At 37.4% G+C, this 22339-nt stretch overlaps 1 protein-coding gene across 1 annotated transcript; it reads left to right on the forward strand.

The window, feature by feature from the left end:
• The first annotated feature begins 5172 nt into the window (after positions 1 to 5172).
• On the forward strand, positions 5173 to 22189 carry LOC132322450 (coiled-coil domain-containing protein 171-like). Its single transcript, XM_059836941.1, has 8 exons — positions 5173 to 5274; positions 12073 to 12240; positions 13913 to 14101; positions 15291 to 15795; positions 16537 to 16653; positions 17481 to 17707; positions 19928 to 20415; positions 22186 to 22189. The coding sequence occupies exons 1-8, from the start codon at positions 5173 to 5175 to the stop codon at positions 22187 to 22189; spliced, it is 1800 nt and encodes a 599-aa protein (XP_059692924.1).
• The last annotated feature ends 150 nt before the right edge of the window (positions 22190 to 22339 follow it).

Below are 22339 nucleotides of genomic sequence, written 5' to 3' on the forward strand. Positions count from 1 at the left end.
TGAAATTAAGGTCGAAACTGAAGAGAGGAGAGGTTCTTCATCAAGGTCTGGAGAGTGAAATGTCACTTGCTAAAAAGGTGTCTGATACACAGATGTATTCTGCAGAGGACGAGCTGTGTGATGTAAAAAACAAACTTTTGAAACCGCAAGGTAATTTTCAAAAAAAAAAGAGAAATTGCAGACCAGAGGCTACATCAGTCCCACGTCGTTAAAACAAGCAGAGATTTCACAAGGTTTTATGGTTACAGCATATTTTGGAAGTGTCTTATTTTCCCATGTCTTACTCATCTGCTTCTGTAAGCTCATAAGAGTTTACAAAACCCTTGCTGTCTCATGAATTAAACATAACCTGCTGAACCTATCAATACCCTTTTTCTCTCTGGCTCCTTACCTTCTGTTATTCCTTCCTTCAGTGTGTACAGAATTGTAATTAAGGTGTCCCTCTCCACATCCTGCTTATCACTATGTCCAGCAGTTCTTCCTATTCCATTTCAGGGGGGAAAAAAATCTAGCCCTGTTTAAATTTATTTACACTCTTTCCAAAACCACCACCTTTTCCCCCAGGAGTTCTTATAGTACCACTTTGTTCTTTCATATTTTCAAATATTTCTAGCTTTTCATTGCTCATATCTGGTCTCTTTCTGTCATCTTTGGTTTTGTTTTTATACAAATAACATATTATGACAGTAGTCTGCAGAAAGGAAGGGTTTTACCTACACATTTTTTTTCCTGTACTTGTTCTGCATTCAGAAACTCAAACTTTCTTAATCCTTCTCAGAGTGATATTTCTCACATTTAAAAGCTGTGGAGATGTATTTTTTGTTAACTAAATAAGTATAATGCTCTTTAAATTTCATACAGGAGATGTGCTTGTGAAACTTTGATGTTCACTGAAAAGATTGGAGCATTCCTGGAGTTTGTAACCTTAAAAGGATGGAAGGAGACCTTGAAACTTGCCAGTGCACTTATATGACCTGATTTTTTAAATAGATAACAAGAAATACTCTTTCACTCATTTGGAGAACACACAAATAACATAAATCTTATGGTTGGTTTAAATTTCTCAAACTGTTTCTGTTTGGTTCAGGTTTTTTGTTTGTTTTGGGTTTGATTTTCATTTTGGTTTGGTTTGGTTTTTTCTTGGGAGTTTTTTCCTGTTTTTGTTTTTATTGTGACAAATGTCAAAGAAGCCAACTAGTTCTGGTGTTGCTTGTCATTTCTTTTTCATTTTTTAACTTACCGCTTCTTTATTCCTGGCCTCTTGGAGCCTTGTTCACCTCATGTGGTGTTTTTGATACAATCCCAACTTAACTCTTTGGACAGAGCACCCTGTCTTTAGTATTTTCTCCAAACTGTTTTTCTGCTGTTCTTCTTGAGGCTTGACTTCCTAACATGTGACAGGTCTTCCCCATCGTGTCCACTAATTCTCTGTGTTTTCCCACCATGTCTCTTCTGGTTGTTTCAGCTAGGAAGAAATTTCAGAAGAATGGAATGAATTTGAAGTAAAAATCTATTAGAAAATGGTGATCACATAAGCACCAACATAGCTAGTTGTACTCAGTAACATAAAGAGCGAATACAAAATATTTTGACCCAAAAGCCAGTTTGTGAAATGAAGCAAAGTCCCTAGTAAAACTGCTTATAGGAAAATAACTTTTCCTTGGCATTTAAGCTTTCACAGAGAAATATATGCAGTGTTTCCCTATCTTAGGGGAGTTGCTGGGCTGAAGATTCAAATCTCTTGAGCAGCAGTAAATTTCCCCAGAAAAGCCAAGCGTTTGCTCATTAGCCCAACCTGCCTTAGTTTTTCCTACTGTCTTTTTCATGTGGCAGGTAACTGTATTTGCTGTTACTTAAACTGAGCTTGAAATTAATTGATACAGACTAAAGTTTCACATAAATATTTGGAAAAAAGCAAGCCAACTGTTGCAGAAAAATGCAATTAAGTTCCCCATTCTATAGTGGAATTTTTATTCCTTTCCAAAGGGAGAAGAGCTTTAATTTGTAAAAATCTCCAAAGCATTTCTATGTCCTTGTGTGAAAGATGCTACAGGAACACAAAATGTGATTGCTTCTCTGTAGTGAAACTGGAAGCGTTAGTGTTCCTGTGTTTCACAAGATATCACAATACAGAGATTCTGTGTTGTGAATTTATGTTCATTTTACCTTTTTTCTTTTTTTCCCTGAACATGCTTATTTGCAGTGCTGTTTGTCTTTTTCTCTTTCCCTTTTCTTTCTTTTATTTTTTTTTTTTTTTTGTAAACAACAGTACTCAATGACAAATACCAGAAGAATGGAGCAGAGACAGAGAAACTGATTCAAAGTGCTCAGTGGCAGTGGGAAGAGGAGCAGCAAAGATTTGCAGTGGATAGAGATAACATCCTCAGAGAACACCTCGCTAGAATGGAATTCCTTTTTAAAGAAAAAGCTGAAATAGAAAGGGCTTATAAGGTATGGTGTATTAATAGATGGAAAGTTCCATTAGATGCTGGCTGAAAGTTTTTTTGGTGCAAAGTGTGGGGTTTTTCTGGTTTAAGGGGAAAAAAAAATCCCCCAAATAGCTAAATACTGCAGAATAGTTCTGAAGATTTTAGCTTTATGAAGTTACACTTAGTGTATAATGCTGGTTTGGGGCTTTGATGGAATGTGTTGCGGGCTGTTTGTCATGATAAACACCTAACCCAAGTTATCAGTACAGAGCAGTAGTGAAAAACAGAAGAGCTTGTGGACAGGACCTAAGGTCCTTCTCAAAACAAGCAGAAACACAAGTCAGTTTTCATTCAAAGCTGATTGTTACACAGGATATCAGCTGTGAACAAGCCTACTTTTAGATAGAGTTCTGGCTAACAGTAAGTGGATGAATTAATTTGAGGAGGTTCTGGAAGAGTATTGCCTTCTGTTGTGTACAGTGTTTTATAGAAGCTACCTTCAGAGAGTTTAATGCTGCATCAGAAGATCAAAGTTGAAAAAGTATGCTATGCTCTTTCCTTGAAAAAGGACAAAAGGAGCAGCGTATGGCTCAGGACATTGTGTTCTCTGTCAGTTCCCTGGCAATGTTCTCTGCCAGTGGTTGTAGGGGCTTTGTTGGTTAATGTATTAAAGCTACAAAATTGAAATGTAATTTGCATGAGTAGACGAAGATTGCCATGAATACATGTAGCTCATTAAACAGGTCAGTGTGAGCTGTTGGCTTTCAGAATCTTGACGTCTCTGAATTCAGAAGTCTTTCAGAACTTTCAAAACTCTCTGAAAGGAAAATGAGATTCACTTCTAGGTGCCAAACCTTACCTGCCTTCAGCAGTAAAAATGTTCAGTTTTTCCCCTTTGCTTTTGTAGCTGTTCCCCTGCCCATCACCCTAAAGTTATGTTATGTATAGTTATAAAATTCTGGGAAATAAAAAATGTTACATCTGGACTTGACTGCATTAGTTGTTGCTTGAAAGATTAATTCATTTAAATTTGTCAGATAAACATCAGAAATGTCTGGGTTTATAAATTGTGACTTTGAATGTGTTGCAGTCTTTTGCGTTGTGTATTTACAGGCCTGGTTTAAATCTCGTTTAATCATTCTGTTATGAAATGAAAGCTAAGGAGATTTAATTGTGATCTTAATACATGCAGAGAAGTGGGATTCTGAGCATGTAGGCAAATCCTGGCTGGAAAAACTGCTCTTCACAAACTGAAGCCAGTTCTGAACTTGGCTGTGAAAATGCTGAGGTAGGCATGGGAGTGCAGTCATAGAATTTTTGAAATGTGTGTCTGGAACACGCTGGAAAAGTCGTCCTCTGCTTTGTGACAGGTTCGTGATGAGATAGGAGGGGTTGGATTCGATAGGAAGGGCAATAGCATCCCCTCGTGGTTAGGGAGGCGATCATATCCCTTCTCGGTTTTTGTTTTTTTTTTTTCTTAGAATTCTTGGGAGATTGTGTCGTTTACACTCGGTTAAAAAATCAAACAAACAAAACAAAACAAAACAAAAAGCCAGCCATGGTTTTCATGAGCAAATATTTGCAGGTGGCTACGGGACTAATATTAAACAGTCATACCGCCTCCAAAAGGTTCAGAAATTCTTCAAAACTCTGAAATCCTGCAGCTCATACTGACTTGTTTAACAAGCTTGATATATTCATGACAATTTTAGTTTGCTGATGTTAATTACATTTCCAGTATAAAATGTTTTTAATTTTTTGTAGTATTTTACAGCAAACTATGTATTAATTATTTCACATTTCCCAGTTCACTTTTGGTGATATCTGGAAGATAAGCCTAAAGAAATCAATATTTCTATATCTTTCCAGGTATATATATCCATAGAAATTGTTAATTTTGGATTGTTGATTTACTTATTTATTTATTTTGCATTCCGAAGGGAAGAAACCTGTCTTGCTGGACATGTAAAGCTAGAGGATTAGCTTAAATTTGGTCCAAATTCATATGGACTATGGGGATTTTCTAGCAGTGACTTCACAGAGCTTCAGAGTCCAGTAATGTCAGTAATTCTCCCAGCCTGTACCTTACTTCAATTTCTGTATGCAGAAATTGAAGTGGGGACCAGCTTATTTTATTCTACTGAGGGCTTCATATTTCATAAGTTTTTCAAGTAATTCAGTTTCTAGAAAGAAGAAAATCCTTTTCAGAATAGTAGAAAATGAAATTATTTGGTGTGTGGGAGTAATTGTTTCTCAAAATATCTGATTTGAAGTTCTAGCTATTAAAATCATAACAAAAATGAACTTTTGTCCCCATGTCCCCATCCCCATAATTTCACCAAATGCACCCTGTTTCTGTCATTGCCACTGAGCTGGGAGACAGAAGAGATTGGAAGGGCTGTACTCTTTTAGGGAAAGATTTCCTGTGGAGATCTGACTCTGATTTTAGTGTTACCACAGAAGATCATGTTCACAGTGATTTTTGGGCCAACAGAGATTTCTTGGTGTTGAATTAAAAGCGTGCCTGCTCTTGGGTAAAGACTTCTGTTGCCATGTGCTGACATCTTAGATTTTAAAATTCTAACATCATCTTCTGATGTGGTCTCCCCTCCTCTGTTGAACTCTCTACTGCAATACTTTGTCTTAGAAAAAGTACCTCTAGGTGTATTTATTTATTCATGTACCTATTTATATTTAGGAAACAAATGCTGCCCTGAAAAGCACTGTCAGGAAGTTGAAGGATATGGAGGCAGAGCACCATGGCTGCAGCAAGATCCTGAGGCTCCAGGCCGACTGTCTGGATTTCAAGAATAAACAGCAGGAGTGGCTCATCAAAGAACTGGAGGTAGAGCTTTCTGCCTGCTGCTGGGAGCCTCAGCAAGCACTGGCACAACTGAGCAGTTTCATTTTTGAGGGGTGAAACCACTGAGTTAGGCTTTGGGTGCCTTGTGTTTGATTAACAAAATGTGGAGTATCAGTTCGCAGGAAAGGTGGATTCACAGGTGAATGCTGCAAGCCTGATCTGAGACTGGTGTTTGAACTGCAGATGGAAAGAGGTTTATGTCAGTGGGAAAGTACTCTTAGCAATATAGAGGTATAGTGGCAGTATTTGTGCAGGATTTGTGAATTTTTAAAAATTTAATTTAAGCATGTTAAGCAGATAGATCTTGTGGGAGGACGCAAAGCTAAAGTCTTTTGGCTGATGCTGTTGTGGAGTAGGTTTGGTAAGCTCTGTGCCGTAACTTTCTCTTTAATGGGCCTTCCACAGATCTCTGTTTCACAATTATTTCCTTTTGTGAATGTGTGAGATTATACAGAGTTTAAATTTATTGCCATCAGTTTGTATTTAAATTTATTTATTTTTCAGTTATTATTTCCCTAACTGAAGTGCTTAGAGTCAGCTTCAGTCTCACATACTTGCTACTTTGCTTTACCTGTCCAAAATCAATGGTTTTACTTGTATCTGTGTCACTTCAGGTGTCTTAAATGACTTTTCATGTCTTTTTCTTGATCTTTGTTGCATTACTTGAAGGCAGGAGTCCTTTTGGGGTGTATTGTTCTTTTCAAATCAGTCATCAGTCTAAGTGAAAAGATATTTTTGATAGGAAACAGCATAGTTAAAATTGCATGTGAATTTCTATTATAGCACCTCTGTAGTTACTGCTTTTGCTAGAAGCATTTTTTCAATTGAAGTTCCATGTCCAGGCCTTTACATGGAGATGGATATCTGTGAGTATAAAAAGTGCAGCAAGAACATAATCCTACATCAATTTCTTTAACTAAACAAAAAATTTATTTTAATGTTCTGGATATGTAATTGTTTTCTTTTACTTATCTATTGATATGAGTTTTCACAGTTCCAAAGTGCAAGTAGTTCAGATACCATAGGCTGGTTTATGGAGACCTAATAAACTGAACAAATTAAGTTGTCTTTGCATGATGTTGTCATCTTTCTGGACTTAATATTTTCAAAATGAACTTTTAGGCAGATGCAGTGAAAATAAAGGAACTGGAGGAAAATGCTGCAGCAGTAAGACTAGCATATATCCAATGTAAATCCACTACAGAAATCATGCAGGTAAACTTCTAATTAAATATTTGGTAGAAGTTTACAGTGAAACAAAAGATGAACTTGTAAAGGTACAATCTTTGAAAAATGCTAAGACTTCCTTGCTCCAGTGAAAACACTGAGGAGATTTTTTGCAGTGTGTGTCAAAATTGTAAAAGGTAATAGAAAAATATCTCATTTAAACTATTCTGTCCTATATCTTTGGAATGGGTATTTAGATAATTTTGGAGATACAGTGCATACATCCAGCTTCTCTTGGTGTGAGATATTAATGCATCCTGAGACTGCAGTTTCAAATTTCAGCTGAGTACATTTCAGCTTCAAAGCTATTGCATCTGCAGTTGCCAGACAAGTTTGAATACATTAAAAAATGCAATATGTATACTTCAATATGAAATTCTTATGTTACTAAACTGTATCACACAGAGTTTGATCCATTAAAGCAATTAGGGTTTATTTTAAAAAGCAAGTGTAAAAACATGTAAGATAACTGCTGAGTGATCTCATACTGACTAACAAAGCCTTCATATTGGACTTTTGAAAATCTATATGGGAAAACAAAAGGAATATCATATTTTTTTCATGTTTTCTGAGTAACACAAATAAGCATTGCCACTTCTTCAGTCAGTTATTTTCTTATGACCTTCTATAAGAACAGTCACTTAGATTTCTGAAGTGATGATTAAATAAGTAGTGGTGATTCAATTTTCTTGATTCCTTCTCTGCTTCTACAACATACAAAGGAACTGGAGGGTAGCATTCCTTGAAGTTAGAGATTTGTCTTATATAGGTGAAGAACTGGTAATGTTTTCCTCCTTGTTTATATGTATGAACAAGCTCCACATGCGCTTTGCTCTGAGTGCAGGTGTAGTGTTTACTGTTAAGCCCACCCTTTTACAAGGTTATTACTTAAACTGTTACTTAGAAATAGAATTCCCCTGGAAAACTTCAGTAATATAAATACTAGAAAACAGGAAAATCCAAACTCCATGAAAGGACAACAATATGTGCTTTTGGTCAGCATATCTATTTCTCTCTGTTTTGAATTCTATGTATGATTACATTTTTACATTGTTCAATGCTTTCTAATTCCATATAGAATTAATAGAATGTATTCAGCTGTGAAAATTAGAACAGCAAACAGCATTAAAGATCATGGTAGTTTTCCTAACTTCCTTTAACTGCTTCCTTATCGCTTGGTAGTTGAGAATTCAAGAACTTGAAGGCGCTTTGAAGGAAGAGCAACACGGCAGGAGAGAAGTTTTTTCAGGGGTAGCAAGGAAAGAAGATTTCAGAGAGTCAGAAAATGCACATGAGATAGGAAAAAAAGTGTAAGTTTCCTTTTAAAGCTGTTGTAAAATGGCAGTAGACAGCTTGAGTACAACTAGTAGTTTACATTCCCTGCAATTTTCAGTCAGCAGAAAATCTAGTGCAATGTGCCAAACCAAACTAAAGGTTCAGAACCTGGCAGTCCATTAATAACAGGCCCATATCAGTAACCAAGGGTATTGTGAATGGTACAGATAATATCTGGCCTGTTACAGATTCTTTGCCAAACCAAAAATTTTGAAAATCATAGTTATGGTATGGTCCAGCCTCCAGTAGTGGTTAGGGTGAGTGTGGGAAAACATAGGCAGCAGGTCTAGAAAAGATGGCTTTTCTACATACACTTACATTATTATGAAGACATTATTTTCCACTTATGCAACTCAGTTGAATCTCTAAGGCTCCTATCAAGAAGTTGTATATCCTTTATAGTGGGTAATCTTTGTTTTCAACTTTTGAATGGCTGTTGAAAGCTTTAAATGGTTAAAAAATATTGAAATGTGTGAGAGCAGAGGAAATCTCTTGGTATGTTTCCTGCCCAGCACAGCACTGTGTCTGTGGTAACAGAACTTGGTGACCTCTCTTTCAGCCTAGGACTATATGGGTCTGTATACACAAGTGTTTATGTTGACTTACTCACTCAGGTGGTAGTGGAGAATGAAAGAAACTGGTTTTCCTACGAGAAAGGAAGTTTGTGGCCTGAGCAACTCATACAAGATTCATGGTTATGGGGATGTTTTTTAGTAAGATACTTAAAACTTGAGCTGGAAAAGCCTTTGTCATCCTCTGCAAACATAAATTTTAAGCAAGCTTTTGGCTTTCCTGACACCGTGCCTAAATATTCGAGCAATCTTTTTAAATTCTTCCTTGGATTCCTGTCTCTTTTTCTGTCTCCTTTATGCTATTATTGGGCCTTGTATTTTCCTCATCAGCTGCCTGTTTAGTCGTGCCAGGCTCTTGATATATTTGTTTTCCTGACTGAAACAGTACAAGAACAGATTAAAATTCTGAGTAGTCTGCTTTAAAAGTCACTCCAGAGTAGACTCAGGCATGTGGAAACCTTAAGAGCAAGAACTGCACTTGAAATCAGGGTTGATGGTGCAAGATGTGACATAGTCTCTCTGAAGAAAACTGTTGTGTTAATTAAAATATGAAGAATTCTGTTTGTTGTGTGTAAATTTGAGGCCACATCCAAATAATCTTTGAATTGCATGACACGAGGCTTGGTGACTGAGAATATGACCTCTTGAAAAATCTTTCTTAGAAGGAATATAAATTTCTTCATTCAATTAAGAAAGGCAAGCAGCTTCAGAATCCATGTGATGTGCTAAAGTGGTATCTGCCAAATCCATTGATTATCCTTTAAAAGAACATGGTGCATTTGACAAAAGTAATTTTGGTTAAAGTATCTTATTGTGGAAACTTTCCAGTTTACGAAGACAGCATTTATCCTCTGGTGTGCAATGGAAAGACCAGGTTGAGGAAAGGAAGAAAACTGAAGATTCCAATGCGACGTTAGTGATTCCTCCAGACAGCTTCAGCCTGCATGAAGGCTCAATAGTAAGGAAAAAAAGCCTCAATAGTAAATAGAATAGAAAAAAGCCTCAATAGTAAATAGTGAATAGAAAAAAAAGCTCAATACTAAGGAAAAAAATGTGGCACACATTGTTTAGGTTTTTTAAAACATACTGTCAAAATATTTACTGTGCTGAGGATTTGCTGCATTTGCTCTGCTGAGCTGTGGAAGAACTCTGCCATTCTCTTACTCTTTTTGTTATTATGCTACCTTTTAAAAAATTTAATACATGAATAAATGTAACCAATGCCTTGGAGAAACTAACTTGAAAATGTTTTTTTAAGTATGGGTAGGATGTACTGGCATTCCTAATTAAGGCATTTTGTAGATATGGATTATCATTTCAGGTGAAGAATGTTCTCATTCTACCCAACTTTTTTGTCAAGTTTCATTAGCTACCATTGTAGAAATGTTTATTTCTATTTCATGCATTCTTTTAGGTTTAGTGCAAGTATTTGACTGTAAAAATTGCTTGAAAATTATTTCAAGCTTTCAGGTGGAAAAGCAGAGGGGATTTTTTGTTGTTTTTTTGTTTTTTGCTTGTTTTGCTGTGGATTTGGCACATTGGATGTATTTCACTGGATTATTTTCTGAAAACTTTCTTCTCTTATATGACCACTTTGGGCCTTTCTACTGTTTTTACCCAGCTAGACCTTGAATAACAATTTTGCCATCTTTTTGCATAGCAGCAGGGACAAAGGAAAGTTCTTAGCATGCTTAGAAAATCACTCCTTTCATTGTGTGGTAACATTTGCTCTGTTTATACTCTTAGCAGTATAATTTTTTTTTTTTGGTGGTGACTTGGAAACTCCTCCTCTTTCTCTCTCAGAGCTCTGAGCATGGAAGGTGCACAAGGTCTGTTTCCTGTGGACAGGAGCAGAGACCTGCATCACAGAGTCTTCAGATTTGTGGGTGTCTTTTGTTCAGTTGATGGAGTTATTCCACACTTTGTCTTAGTGCTGTCCACTGCACAAGCAGATCTGTGATTCATAAGCTGAAGACAAAATCAGGATCTTCTTTTTTCTTTCTGGGAGAATAACAGCTTCTTCCATGCAAGCATTAATGTATTAAAAGACATTTGCTGGCCTAGTTAGCCTGAAAAAGTAATTTCATCAGGCACAAAAGGAATACATAGAGAGAAAAGCAACTGTCTGCCTTAACTACAGGCATTAATGATTGCTGTTTATAACTACAAAACACAATTACCAGCTGAAATTATTCTACTGGAAACTTAAAGTGCTTGCTATCTGTTGCTGTGGTAGGAGTTTTCCTTTTTATTTGTATTCTTTAGTAAAATATATGTTATACATGACAGAAATTCAGGACAAGATTCCATTCATGATCAAGATTTCTGGTAATGGAAACAGTATTTAATGGTAGACTCAAAATTAATGTTACTGAAAGGTTAGGAAAAAAAAGGGTTGTCTCACTGTCATATTCATAGAGCTGGTTGTTTTAATTGTTTTACTCAAAGGATTTCAAGCCACAAGACTGTCCTGAGCAGGTGAGAAAAATACTTATTTTTGGAAGAGTTGTATTAGTGGTTCCCTTATGAGATCAGGTATTTATTGCTTTGGATGGCTTTGTATTTTTCCCAAAGCTGTTTGTATTTGTTTGGGAAGCAGAAGTGCCTGTATGTGATCCTATTTACTCTGTTGAGACAGCTTTGATTTTGCTTCCCAAAATGAAAAAGGAGAAGATTGTAGCAGAAACTAAGTATAGATAACATTTAATATATTGCTGTTGGTCTTTGCTATACCCATGCTGAAATTGTGTAAAAATGTCAGTGTGTTTTCTTCCTTTCATTTTCCCTTCCTGCTTTCCTGACCTGTACAGTATTTTTTCATATTTTATGCCGCTTCTATGCTCCCTGAATATGTTCTTTCCACTCTAGTCTGATAATCGTATATTGATCTCTGACTGTACTGATACAGTGGTTTACATACTTTGTCCTCATGGCTTTTGAGAAAACAGCTTTCTGTTATCTTAATCAAAGTTTCTAAGGCATTGTCTGTACTAAAAGTATGAATAATTGAATTTCTACTACATGCTGTTGTTGCTAAAATTTATTTATAACCTGAATCAATTTATTATACCACTGATTAAAATCATTGTAAATAAACGAGGCACGGCTTGTGGAGTTTGATGGAGCTGTAGGCCTGTTTTGGCCAGCTGTTTCATCATATATAATCCATACAAAACAAATTTTTACAATAATTTGGAGTGTATTGTGCTGCCAAGCCAACTGGACAGTTTTCTGTGTGCTGTGCAAGTGTTGGGGCACAGTTTGAATGCACCTCAAAGTATTAATATGGGTGAATGAATTGCATCCAGTAAGAGCATGGAAATTTTTATCTGTGCCGAGTTATGATTGTGGCCCCCACAGGACTGGGATTTATTCACATACTTTATATACATCCTAGATGTATAATTAGATAATTTTTGTCTAAATTAGATAATTTTTGGGAAATCTATTTTCTTACTCTGCTGTAATATTATGCATTATTATCTCTACATTTATTAGAAATTAACTGAGGAATTTTTTAAATCTGTGAGAATGAACTTTGAGGACTTGTTTTCAGCTGCATGCAGCACTGCTCCTACACATATGATGCATCTCTTTTGATTTTAACATTGCCCAGATACAGCAATAATGTTTCTTTGTGTTCCAGAGGGAGCTGTCCATCCTCCTGAACTTATACCAGATCATGGCAAAGGCCCAGGTGCTTACCAAACAGACAAATGTCCCTGTGGAAGAGTTACCTTGGACAGAGCTTGGTGCACTCTTGCATGAGAATGTTGAAGCCCTGATCTTGAACTTCCACAAGGCTAACGAGAGGGTGAGTGTTCCCAGGCCTCAGCTGTCTCTGCTGAGCTCAGTGACATTTGTTCACACTGCAGTCTCGTTAAAAAGGACTGATATTCATCCCCACGAAAGGATTTGGACACTAACAAATGAACACCATTAATTATGGCTTGTCCTCTGCTCAGTTTGTTGCCAGGGGCATTTAGATGTGACTGGAGTGTGGATCAAGTCTCTCAGCTCCACCTTCTGTGCAGGACATGCTGAAAGGAATATCTGATACTAGCCACAGGGTCCTAATTAAAAGATAATAAATTAATCTTACTGATGAAGAAATTCACAGAATGTAGTCATTTACAGTCATAAAGCAAGTCTTTATTTTATCATAATCCATAGGCAAAATACGTTTTCTCCAGAAATACCGTCTTTAAATTATGTGTTTATGATTCAGATGTACTATTTGAAAGAATGACAGTGTGGGATTTTTTGTTTAGTTGTAACTTTTGGATTATGATATTTTTAGAAATACCTATTATAAAAGATGTCAGCATTTGTGTGAAGGAGGAGCTGTACTTTTCTGCATGATAATAATGCAAGTGAGCTTACATGACCTTTCTTCCCAGAAAACCTTGTGTTTTTAGGAAAAAAAAACCCTTTTTAAATAAGTCAGCTGGCTCCAGAGACTAAGCTAAGAGTGGCTAAGCCACTCTTTAGGGTTTCACTTTGTTTTCTGGTTTATTTCTCTTTTGAAGTAGAAGAGGAAAGGGAAGGAAAGAGAAGGGAAGGGGGTGAATATTGCTGTCAGTGTTTGTGGGGCTTGTATCTTTTTGTGCCTGCTTTTTGATTAAGCTTTTTTATTGAGACTGATTGTGAGGTCTCAAGGACTCTTCTCATGTACTTAGCATCTTTTCTGGGATTTTAGACAGTGTGGTACAAAACTTCTTTTTCTACAGTTCAGTGTGATCTATCTGGAAGTGTCTTGCTGATATTTTCCAGTAATAAAGTGCAAGTGTGTGCATTTGGAGATCATTGTTGGCTTGGTTCATTCCTCCATTTAGCTTGTATGGGATGTGCAGTGTTAAACCACAGGAGTGAATCCCTTCATGCTTGTTGAAAACACATCATAAAATTAGGAGCTATTTGAAAAGAAAACATTCTCTTTGTTAGAATTCCCTGAAATTGTTTTAAAACTTAGTAATAATCTGAATATCTTGGCTTTTCAACAAAAAAACCCCAAACAAAAAAAACCCACCAAAACCCACAAAAAACCCAAAACAAATAAAAAAATTAAATGCTGTGTTTTAATTATTGTTTGCAATCATCACAAACTTCTAAAGGATATACTTGGATCACTGATTTACTAAAATTTACTTAATTTACTGTTTTACTAAAATTTAATACAATGGTTTAAAAAAAGTGTTGTAAGTGTCTGGTTCAGGTTTCCTACAAAGAAGGTGACAAATATCTGCAGGTGGTATAAGAATGGCAAAAGCAAAACCAAATAAAATACTTTGTTTTAAAATATATTTTAGTTTTGTTTTGAGAACCAAGTAATTGATCTGCTATGATAGGGTTTTACTTAGTTTTAATGAAAATATTAAATCACAGTTTAGATTTTATGCTGAAATAGTCTGTGCTTAACTAAAGTGAAAAGGTAAATAATAATTTCCTCTTAAATAATAATTTCCTCTTAAATGCCTGTCACACAGATATCTCACCTAGAATATATTTGCAAGCACAAGACTGACAATATGAACAACCTTCAGCAGAACCAGGAGGATGCTTTTGAGAAAATGTCTGAACAATTAAAAGCACAGAAACATTTATGGCAGAAAGAAAAGCAATATCTTGAAGAGCAGTTCTCAAATCGTCTTGCAGAAATTCAAGCCAGAACACAGGTATGGTGCTCTGAATTTCTTTTTTTTTTTTTCTTGTAACATTTAATGGATTATTTCAGTAGTTTAATCCTCTTAGCAGTTGACGGTCATTTGGGAATTAAAGTATATTTTTAAAGTAAAAAAAAAAAAAAACCACAAACAACAAACCACCCATCACTGGGATAATATTAGCATCACTTAAAAAAAGAAATAAATGACTTTGTTGAAGTATTTGTTGAAGAGAATTTAGTGTACAGCCCCAGCTGAGAAGCCTGATTTCGTCTACAGATGGTAGTGGTTTTTTTTCTGAGAATGTTAAAGCTGTAAGATTGAACTTACTTTTTTTAAGAATTACTGAGGGCAGCAGATACTTTTTCAGTGTCATCATTTGCAGAGACTGTATGGAGTAACAATAATGTGGTGTTACCTGTGGATCAATTTAATTACTTATGTACTGACCCTAACAACAGTGGTCGATTTCAACAGTGTTAAGAGACTCTGCTTTACTGATACTACAGTGAGAAGTGGTAAAACTGTCACTGCTTGTTAGATGCGTTATTTGAAATACAAAATGTTATTCCACAAAAACCATTTACTGTCTTTACCATCACATTCCTTCACACCCCTTTCAATAAAAAGAATTTGTGAATTAAGGAAATAGATGTCCCTTGTTATTTGTAAGTTACTGCAACTTACTTCACAGAATAATGCTGTATTTAATGCAAATTTCAGGGCTGGAAGTCTTTGCATGGTGAAAACTCTAATCTGTCTAGTTACATATTCCAGCCTTCCTTATGTTTTCCTTTCACTTACACTGGCTTTCAGCTTAGTAGAGCAGCATTCTCTCTGAAATTGGAGGATGTTACCAGTATTGTTAAGTCAACCCCTAAAACTGTATTGTGGGCAGACAAGTGGTGTTGGACCTTCTGTGAGCTGTAACAGTACTGGTAGATTGTTGTCAGAAATCAGGAGATTATTTGCAGTTGATGATCATGTAAATTTCCCTCCTACCATTGCTTTGGTTTCATATATCTGATTCTGTAATTGTTTACTAGAAGAGATACTTTAATCACCATCATTACTAACAATTTTTGCTCCTTTAATGCATCATTTGAATGGCAAAACTAAGAATTTTCTTTTTGCTCTTGTCTAGGTAAAAACCATCTAGTTAATATTTCTTCTATTTTTGTTTGGTTTGTTTCTGTTGCAGGAATGTGAAGAAACAGAGCGGAAAAACAGGCAAAAACTGTTTGGCCTTGAAAAAATCTGCAAGCAACTGGCCCATGAAAACAGTTCCATGAAAAATACCTTATCAAATTCTCACAAGGATTGCTCATCCCTGCTGGCAGCCTGTGCACTGCTGTCAGGGGCCCTGTGTTCTCTCTACAGCCAACTGTGCGCTATGTCCTGCCAAAGATACATTCTCCAGGAACAGGTGAACCAGCACCAATTACTGAACCAGAAGATCATCAGCCTCCTTTATGCTCTCCCTGCTGTGGTGGAAAGAAACCAAGATGAAGGCAGGCTAAGGCAGAGAAGAGCCAAGCACCTGGTTTATGTGTTCCGAAGAGCTGTGATTGCAGTTCTGGCTGCTAACAGGCTGAGAGCTCTGGCCCCATATTCTTGTACCTTTTTCGTCTGGACAGATGGATGCAGAGGAAGCCCTGGAATTCAAGTTTGTGTGGGAGAATCCAGAGGCAGGCATCCTGGGCCGCGTAAGTGAAATGTTCTTAAAGTGTTATATCAAATTATATGCTATGGGGATAACAAAGAGCAATATTATTATTATTGCTTGGGCATAAAGATATATTTAATGACATTCTGACAAATATTATTTATTGATTTATGGTTTTTGTGTTTCTTCACAAATGTATTTCACCCTAAGAGCAAATGCCTACTCTTATGCTAAGCATTGCAAGTAAGATTGCAGTTATGCACGTGAACTCAGCACTATGTGATATCCTTGATATTTGTGTTATAAACTTCAGAACTGGGCACTGCAGCATCTTCTCTGTGGTAAATATCTTGCAATGCTCCTAATTTTTTTTTTTTTTTTTTTTGGTAAAATGTATTTCCTCTTCTTTTAAAAATAATTTTTAATACTTATTTCCTCCTAAAACCCACAAAAATTACTTTCTGATTTGGGTAAAATATTAGCATAGGATTTTGAAATTTTCTTTTGAGGTTATGTCTACTTGCCCCTTTCTGTTGCCAGACCAGTTTATAATTCTTCTACAAGGATAAATGATATCAAAAATGTTTTGCAAAATAGAATATTCATCTCCTTTTTTTTTTTTTTTAGTAATTCTGGAAGCATGCTTAAAACAGTCTAAATTGTCCTGACTAATTTGTTGTTTATATGTTTATTTTTGCTTAATTTCTGAAAGAGCTGGACATAGCAGTGTGCCATATCTTAGTGATTCAATTATCCTGCTAGCTGCAATTCTGTTTCACAGGTTTTGAAGAGGAAGGAGTTGACTGTATTGAAGCACTTAACTGGTTGACTAGCTCTAACCTCTATACTGCAATAATCAGCTCCATCTCAGAACTGGAGGATGTTCTCAGCAGACAAGGTAATTTTAACTGTATATTGTTGTAGCAGAAATATATTTAAAAAATAAATAAGTCAGGGTGGTTATATAATTTCCATTTTTATGACTTTATCTAAACTATTCTGGATCATAGCTCTGAAGAGATATTTCTGAATATTTATGATAGACACCTTTGACTAGAAGTTATATCCTGAGCTAATCAATACAAATTTTAGTGGGACTGTTTCCCTGAAGGAGTAATTTTATTGCAGGATAAAATAATAACCCTCTTCTACCTTCTCTGAATGATCACATCTCTGTACTGTTGGAACAGATTCATTTTCTTCAGCAGCGGATGGATATTTTATCCTTTCAGTATATAGAGCCATGGAAGCTGAAGGCTGGAGAGTGTTTCTGGAGTTTATTTACAGTGAGAACTGATACAGGCTCCCTTGGTTCATCTCTATTGCTGCCATCCCTGGTTCTTAACCTCTAGCTTTAGAGTCCCCACATTTTTGTCACAGAAAAAAGGATATTAGAAGGGGGATAATTTATGTGAATAAAGGTAAATAGCAGGACAAAGACAAAGTGATGCATTTTCCAGAAGGTTAAACACTAAATTGGTATAAAAGTTGCCATTCAATCAAATGTGTTTAGATTCATTTTCAGGCACTTTCTTCTTTGATCATGCAGTTTTCAATAAATTGAAAATTAAAAAGCAAAGTTTGAACAGTGTTTCAGATTTAGTATTCCAGTGTTTCAGAATATTTACAGGTTCCATCCTGTATAAATGAAAAAGAATGGGATATTACAAGAAACAGGAACAAATAACCTACTTGATGTTTCCTTTGTGTTGTTGTTTCTTAAAGATGTACACTCCTGGCTTTCTGGACACTCACTTATCAGTGCAGCTGGGAACTGCTTTGCAAAACTGATGGGCATGCTGAGTGTACTGCTGGAGACAGTTCAAGGGAACACTCGTGGGTGCAGACCTTACCTGGAGAGGGACTCCCTGATACAGAGGCTGGCATATGGGCTCCACAGAGTAAATGCCCAGGCCCTGGCAGCGGGATTGTATGACATACTGCCTACCACAGTAAGCAGATTTGCAGTCTTTCTTCAGGAAAAGAGAAGGTTTATAGCAACAGTGAAGCTCCCTTGATAGCACCATTTATTTTGTTTCAGGCTGGTGATGAGTCCGTGACAATGAAGTACCACTATATGGACACTCAGAACTAGACTTGTCACACATTAGAGTGTGAATAGGTCTTTTCTTTTATTGACAGAGAATTTTGGGAGGAGGTTTAGTGTATCCAAGAAAAAGATTTTTTTTCAAGTTCTATCAGATCTGTATTAGCCTAAAAGAACAAATTTGCTTTTGTCTTGATGTAAGTGTTAAGGTTGCTTTTTATTATTGTTTTATATTTTCTCGTGTTTACCATCCTTTCTTTCAGTAAAGATAACCTTCTTCCCTTTAACCAAAATGAAAAGATAAACTCTTTCTCTCAAAATCTTTTATAGTAGACTTTAGGCGAAAATAGTACTTTGTAAACAGAATTTGCAGTAACCCTTGGTAGGTGACAGGTTCAGACTTTTGTGTATGTCTTTTAGAGATAGAGGAAAAAATGATAGTTTTGTCTTCATTTTCTAGGGTTTTAAACATTATTTCTTTTATTGCTAAAATAGCAGATTTTATAGCCCATCCACTTGGTTTTGTTTGCTGACAGAGAAACATAGCAGTCTTACAGCAAGAAATATTTGGATTTTCACAAACGCTTCATGCTGCAGAGGTAGAGTACCACTCACTGCACCAGCAGCTTGCAGAATGCCGACAGGCTTTCAATGAGATGCAAAAAGATGCTGAAAAAGCCCGCAGACTGCAAGAGCAATTAAATGAACTTCATTATGTAAGTACATTTGATTTGGAGACTCTCTTGCTTAAAAGAGATTCTCCTTTCTACACATTTTTTGATCTGTGTTCTTTTGGAAAACAAACATGAAATTGATTTACTTTCAATAGAATTTCCCAGAAAGCTTGTCTTGTAAGTGTCACTAAACTAGAAGACAGATGTATTTAGAAATACCTCTTTTCCACTGGAGTTTCCTTTTGATTTGTAGAAGGAGGTATCCTGCATAAATTACAGTTTGGTCTTCAGCAAACCAAGTTCTCCCATTTGTTGGAAATGTTGATAAATGTTGATGTGATTTATGTATCCTAAAAGAAGATTTCACTTCAACAGAGTAAAGTCAGCTGGAATGAGCATATTCAATAAGAATGTTCATGAGAAGTTCATGAAATATAAATGTAGCTGTTTAAACTCTGTATGGATGTTGATGAATATTATAATAAATACAATACAAATTTTAGTGGGTCTGTTTCCCAGAAGAAGTAACTTTATGGCAGGGAGAGAAAAAGCCTTCTCTGACATTCTCAGTAGCAAAAATTCCCGAAATTCCCCTGAGACTTTTGCTGTTGCTCATTGACTTACTGGAACACTGTGGGTTCCCTAACCTGAAGCCTGGTTGGTAGAACCTGTCAGTGTGTCCCAGTCCAAACAGTTCCAAGCAGAGAATATCTGCTAGATGATGTCTCACCCATTGTCCTTCCTGTTCCTAGCTCGTAAAATGGATTTTTTTTTAACTCAAAAATGTCTAATCATCTTCAGTTTTGTTCTTAACAGATTTTATTCCCTTAGTGTTTTGGGACAGTTAGATGAAAATTGTCACATTTGAGATTGTAGTTGAAATGTAGATGAAAACTTTCCTTGAAGAATTATTTCTTCTTTCTGGAACAGTTTTTGGAGGAGAAGAGCAGTTTACAAAGATGTTTACAAGGATTAATAAGCTATCCACTAAAATTTTGAACATTGGTCTGCGTATTTTTCCTTCAAAATATTGAAGTCCTTGTATAAATAAAATAACAGGAATAAATACCCACACTATTCAGTCTACTGGAATTTTAGGCTACTGAGAAAACACTTCAAAGACTCCATTTTTTTTTTAAGCTATGGGTGTTTATTTTTAACAATTTGAGAAAAAGTCTTCAATAGCGGTTTGTTTTGGGTTTTTTTAGCTACAATAATTTTGTTTTCTAAAACGTATTTATACAAAGCAAATATACTAAAAACTTGGTGGGGGGGGGGGGGAAGAGTCTGAGTCATTAATGCTTTTGCTAGGAAATTCATAAAACCTTAGTATATGCTGTGGTCCAAATCTACTTCACAATCAATTTCTCTTCCACACTGGTCAGTAGCCAGCGACATAACGTGAAATTTATTTGGGCTAAATAGCAACTCTCCTCTCTGTCTGCTGGCAGAGCCTCTCTAATGCAACAGAGGAGCTGAGGAGAAGAGACCAAGTTCTGGATCACCAGAAGAGACTCCTGAAAGACACAGAGCAGGACCAGCAGCGGCTGCAAGACCAGCAGCAGCTGCAAGACCAGCAGCGGCTACAGGACCAGCAGCAGCTACAGGACCAGCAGCAGCTACAGGACCAGCAGCGGCTGCAGGACCAGCAGCGGCTGCAGGACCAGCAGTGGCTGCAAGACCAGCAGCAGCTGCAAGACCAGCAGTGGCTACAGGACCAGCAGCGTCTGCAGGACCAGCAGCAGCTGCAGGACCAGCAGCGGCTGCAGGACCAGCAGCGGCTGCAGGACCAGCAGCGGCTGCAAGACCAGCAGCGGCTGCAGGACCAGCAGCGTCTTCAAGACCAGCAGCAGCTGCAGGACCAGCAGCAGCTACAGGACCAGTGGTGGCGGCAAGACCAGCAGCGGCTGCAAGACCAGCAGCAGCTAGAGGACCAGCAGTGGCTGCAGGATCAGCAGCGGCTGCAGGACCAGCAGCAGCTAGAGGACCAGCAGCAGCTGCAGGAGCAGCAGCAGCTACAGGACCAGCAGCAGCTACAGGACCAGCAGCAGCTGGAGGATCAGCAGCAGCTGCAAGACCAGCAGCAGCTGGAGGATCAGCAGCATCTGCAGGACCAGCAGCAGCTACAGGTCCAGCAGCAGCTGCAGGAGCAGCAGGGGCTTCAAGACCAGCAGCAGCTGCAGGACCAGCAGCAGCTAGAGGACCAGCAGTGGCTGCAGGACCAGCAGCAGCTGCAGGACCAGCAGCAGCTGCAGGACCAGCAGCGGCTACAAGACCAGCAGCAGCTACAGGACCAGCAGGGGCTTCAAGACCAGCAGCAGCTACAGGACCAGCAGCGGCTGCAGGACCAGCAGTGGCTGCAGGACCAGCAGCAGCTAGAAGACCAGCAGCAGCTGGAGGATCAGCAGCAGCTGCAGGATCAGCAGCGGCTGCAGGACCAGCAGCGGCTGCAGGACCAGCAGCAGCTACAGTTTCAGCAGCGGCTGCAGGAGACTCTCCAGGAGGCAGAACGCGCCATCCAGCAGGGAGCAGTGTGAGCCTTGGGGCCTGGGAGATGTCACTTAAAATGTATAAAAATTTAAATTTCTACTTCTATGGGCAGTGTTTTAGCCCTGGACAGTGTAATGTTGGAAGAGAAAAGTACATCTGTCTTTTTTTTTTTTTTTGAAATTCAGACATAGTCTTCTAAAAACAAAAGTGCTAGTTCAAAATACTATGTCATATATTTTATGCAGTTATCCCATAATAGTGCTCCAAATTCTGGGTGTTGAAATATCTGGCAAACAAAATACCTGTGCAATCTTACTGATCTGACATCTCTTTGGCAGATCCCTAAAGTTCTGTTTATTTAAGAAATGGCTGTTCGTTCTCTGTGTTTCCACGCCATTTTTTATTGATAGATACAATTTATTTGTAGTAAATACAGAAGCATCAGCTAGGGGACAGGTCTATTGCTGCCAAAGGGACTGAAACCCATTTTGGACCTAACTTTTCCTTTGGAAGACAGATCTTCCAGCTGATTTCAGGGAGTTTTGGATTTACACCTAATCCCCACACCACTTACACCACAACCTGGAGTGGAAGGAAAGGCTCAGGCACTGGTTTTGAAGATTGGTAGTCTAAAGGAGCCCCCATGACTTGAAGGAGCTTATTACTAATCTGTTCCTATGCCATATGGTCGGATGAAAAAAACCCCAACTTTGCAAACTTTGTTTTCTAATACTTACCATAGTATGAAGCATGTATTATGAATATTATTGTTCCATGGCTAGGATCAGAAAAAATTTTAGTCGTACCTGGGTTCATTTGACCTCTGAAGACCAAGATCTGAGAAGCTTTAAGGACTTTATGCCCAAGGGAAATAATGCAATTTGTATAGTCCTCAATGAAATGTTTAACAAGCTAATTAAAGTTAGGAATGTTATTTGGTAGGATTTGATCAAAGCAGCTGCCACCTGCAGAAGGATTTGTTCTAGAAAGCTTGCCCTTTTCATTCTACCCCAGTCTATTTTGGACATTTTAGTAGATATCATTCTTTGTGGACACACATATATCCAGAAAAGGTTATTGTAATGTGAAGGGACTTTAGAACTGGCATTTCTTTCTGTATATAGCAACTGAATATCAACAAAGACAACTACCTTTCCCTTCATTGTTCTAGAAGCTCTTCACAACAAGTAGGGCTTTTTTCTCCCTTTGGAACATATAGGTAGAGCAGATGAAATAAACAGAATCTGTCAGTGTTTTTCAATACAAGAATATAACACTATCCTGCTAGAGACTTTTAATGACCTCTGTATTGAAGCCACGATAGTTGTTCATTGATAGGCTTATAATTACATCAGTTTTTAATTGCTTATCCT

Source organism: Haemorhous mexicanus, chromosome Z (assembly GCF_027477595.1).
Source record: "Haemorhous mexicanus isolate bHaeMex1 chromosome Z, bHaeMex1.pri, whole genome shotgun sequence".
NCBI classification, from domain to species: domain Eukaryota; kingdom Metazoa; phylum Chordata; class Aves; order Passeriformes; family Fringillidae; genus Haemorhous; species Haemorhous mexicanus.

Excerpts from the sequence above, each read along its gene's own strand:
- LOC132322450 (XM_059836941.1), top strand. The coding sequence starts at position 5,173 with ATGGAGGCAGAGCACCATGGCTGCAGCAAGATCCTGAGGCTCCAGGCC. Across the intron at positions 5,275-12,072 it reads GGCTCATCAAAGAACTGGAG|AGGGAGCTGTCCATCCTCCT; the intron begins GTAGAGCTTTCT and ends TTTGTGTTCCAG. Across the intron at positions 16,654-17,480 it reads GGATGTTCTCAGCAGACAAG|ATGTACACTCCTGGCTTTCT; the intron begins GTAATTTTAACT and ends TGTTTCTTAAAG.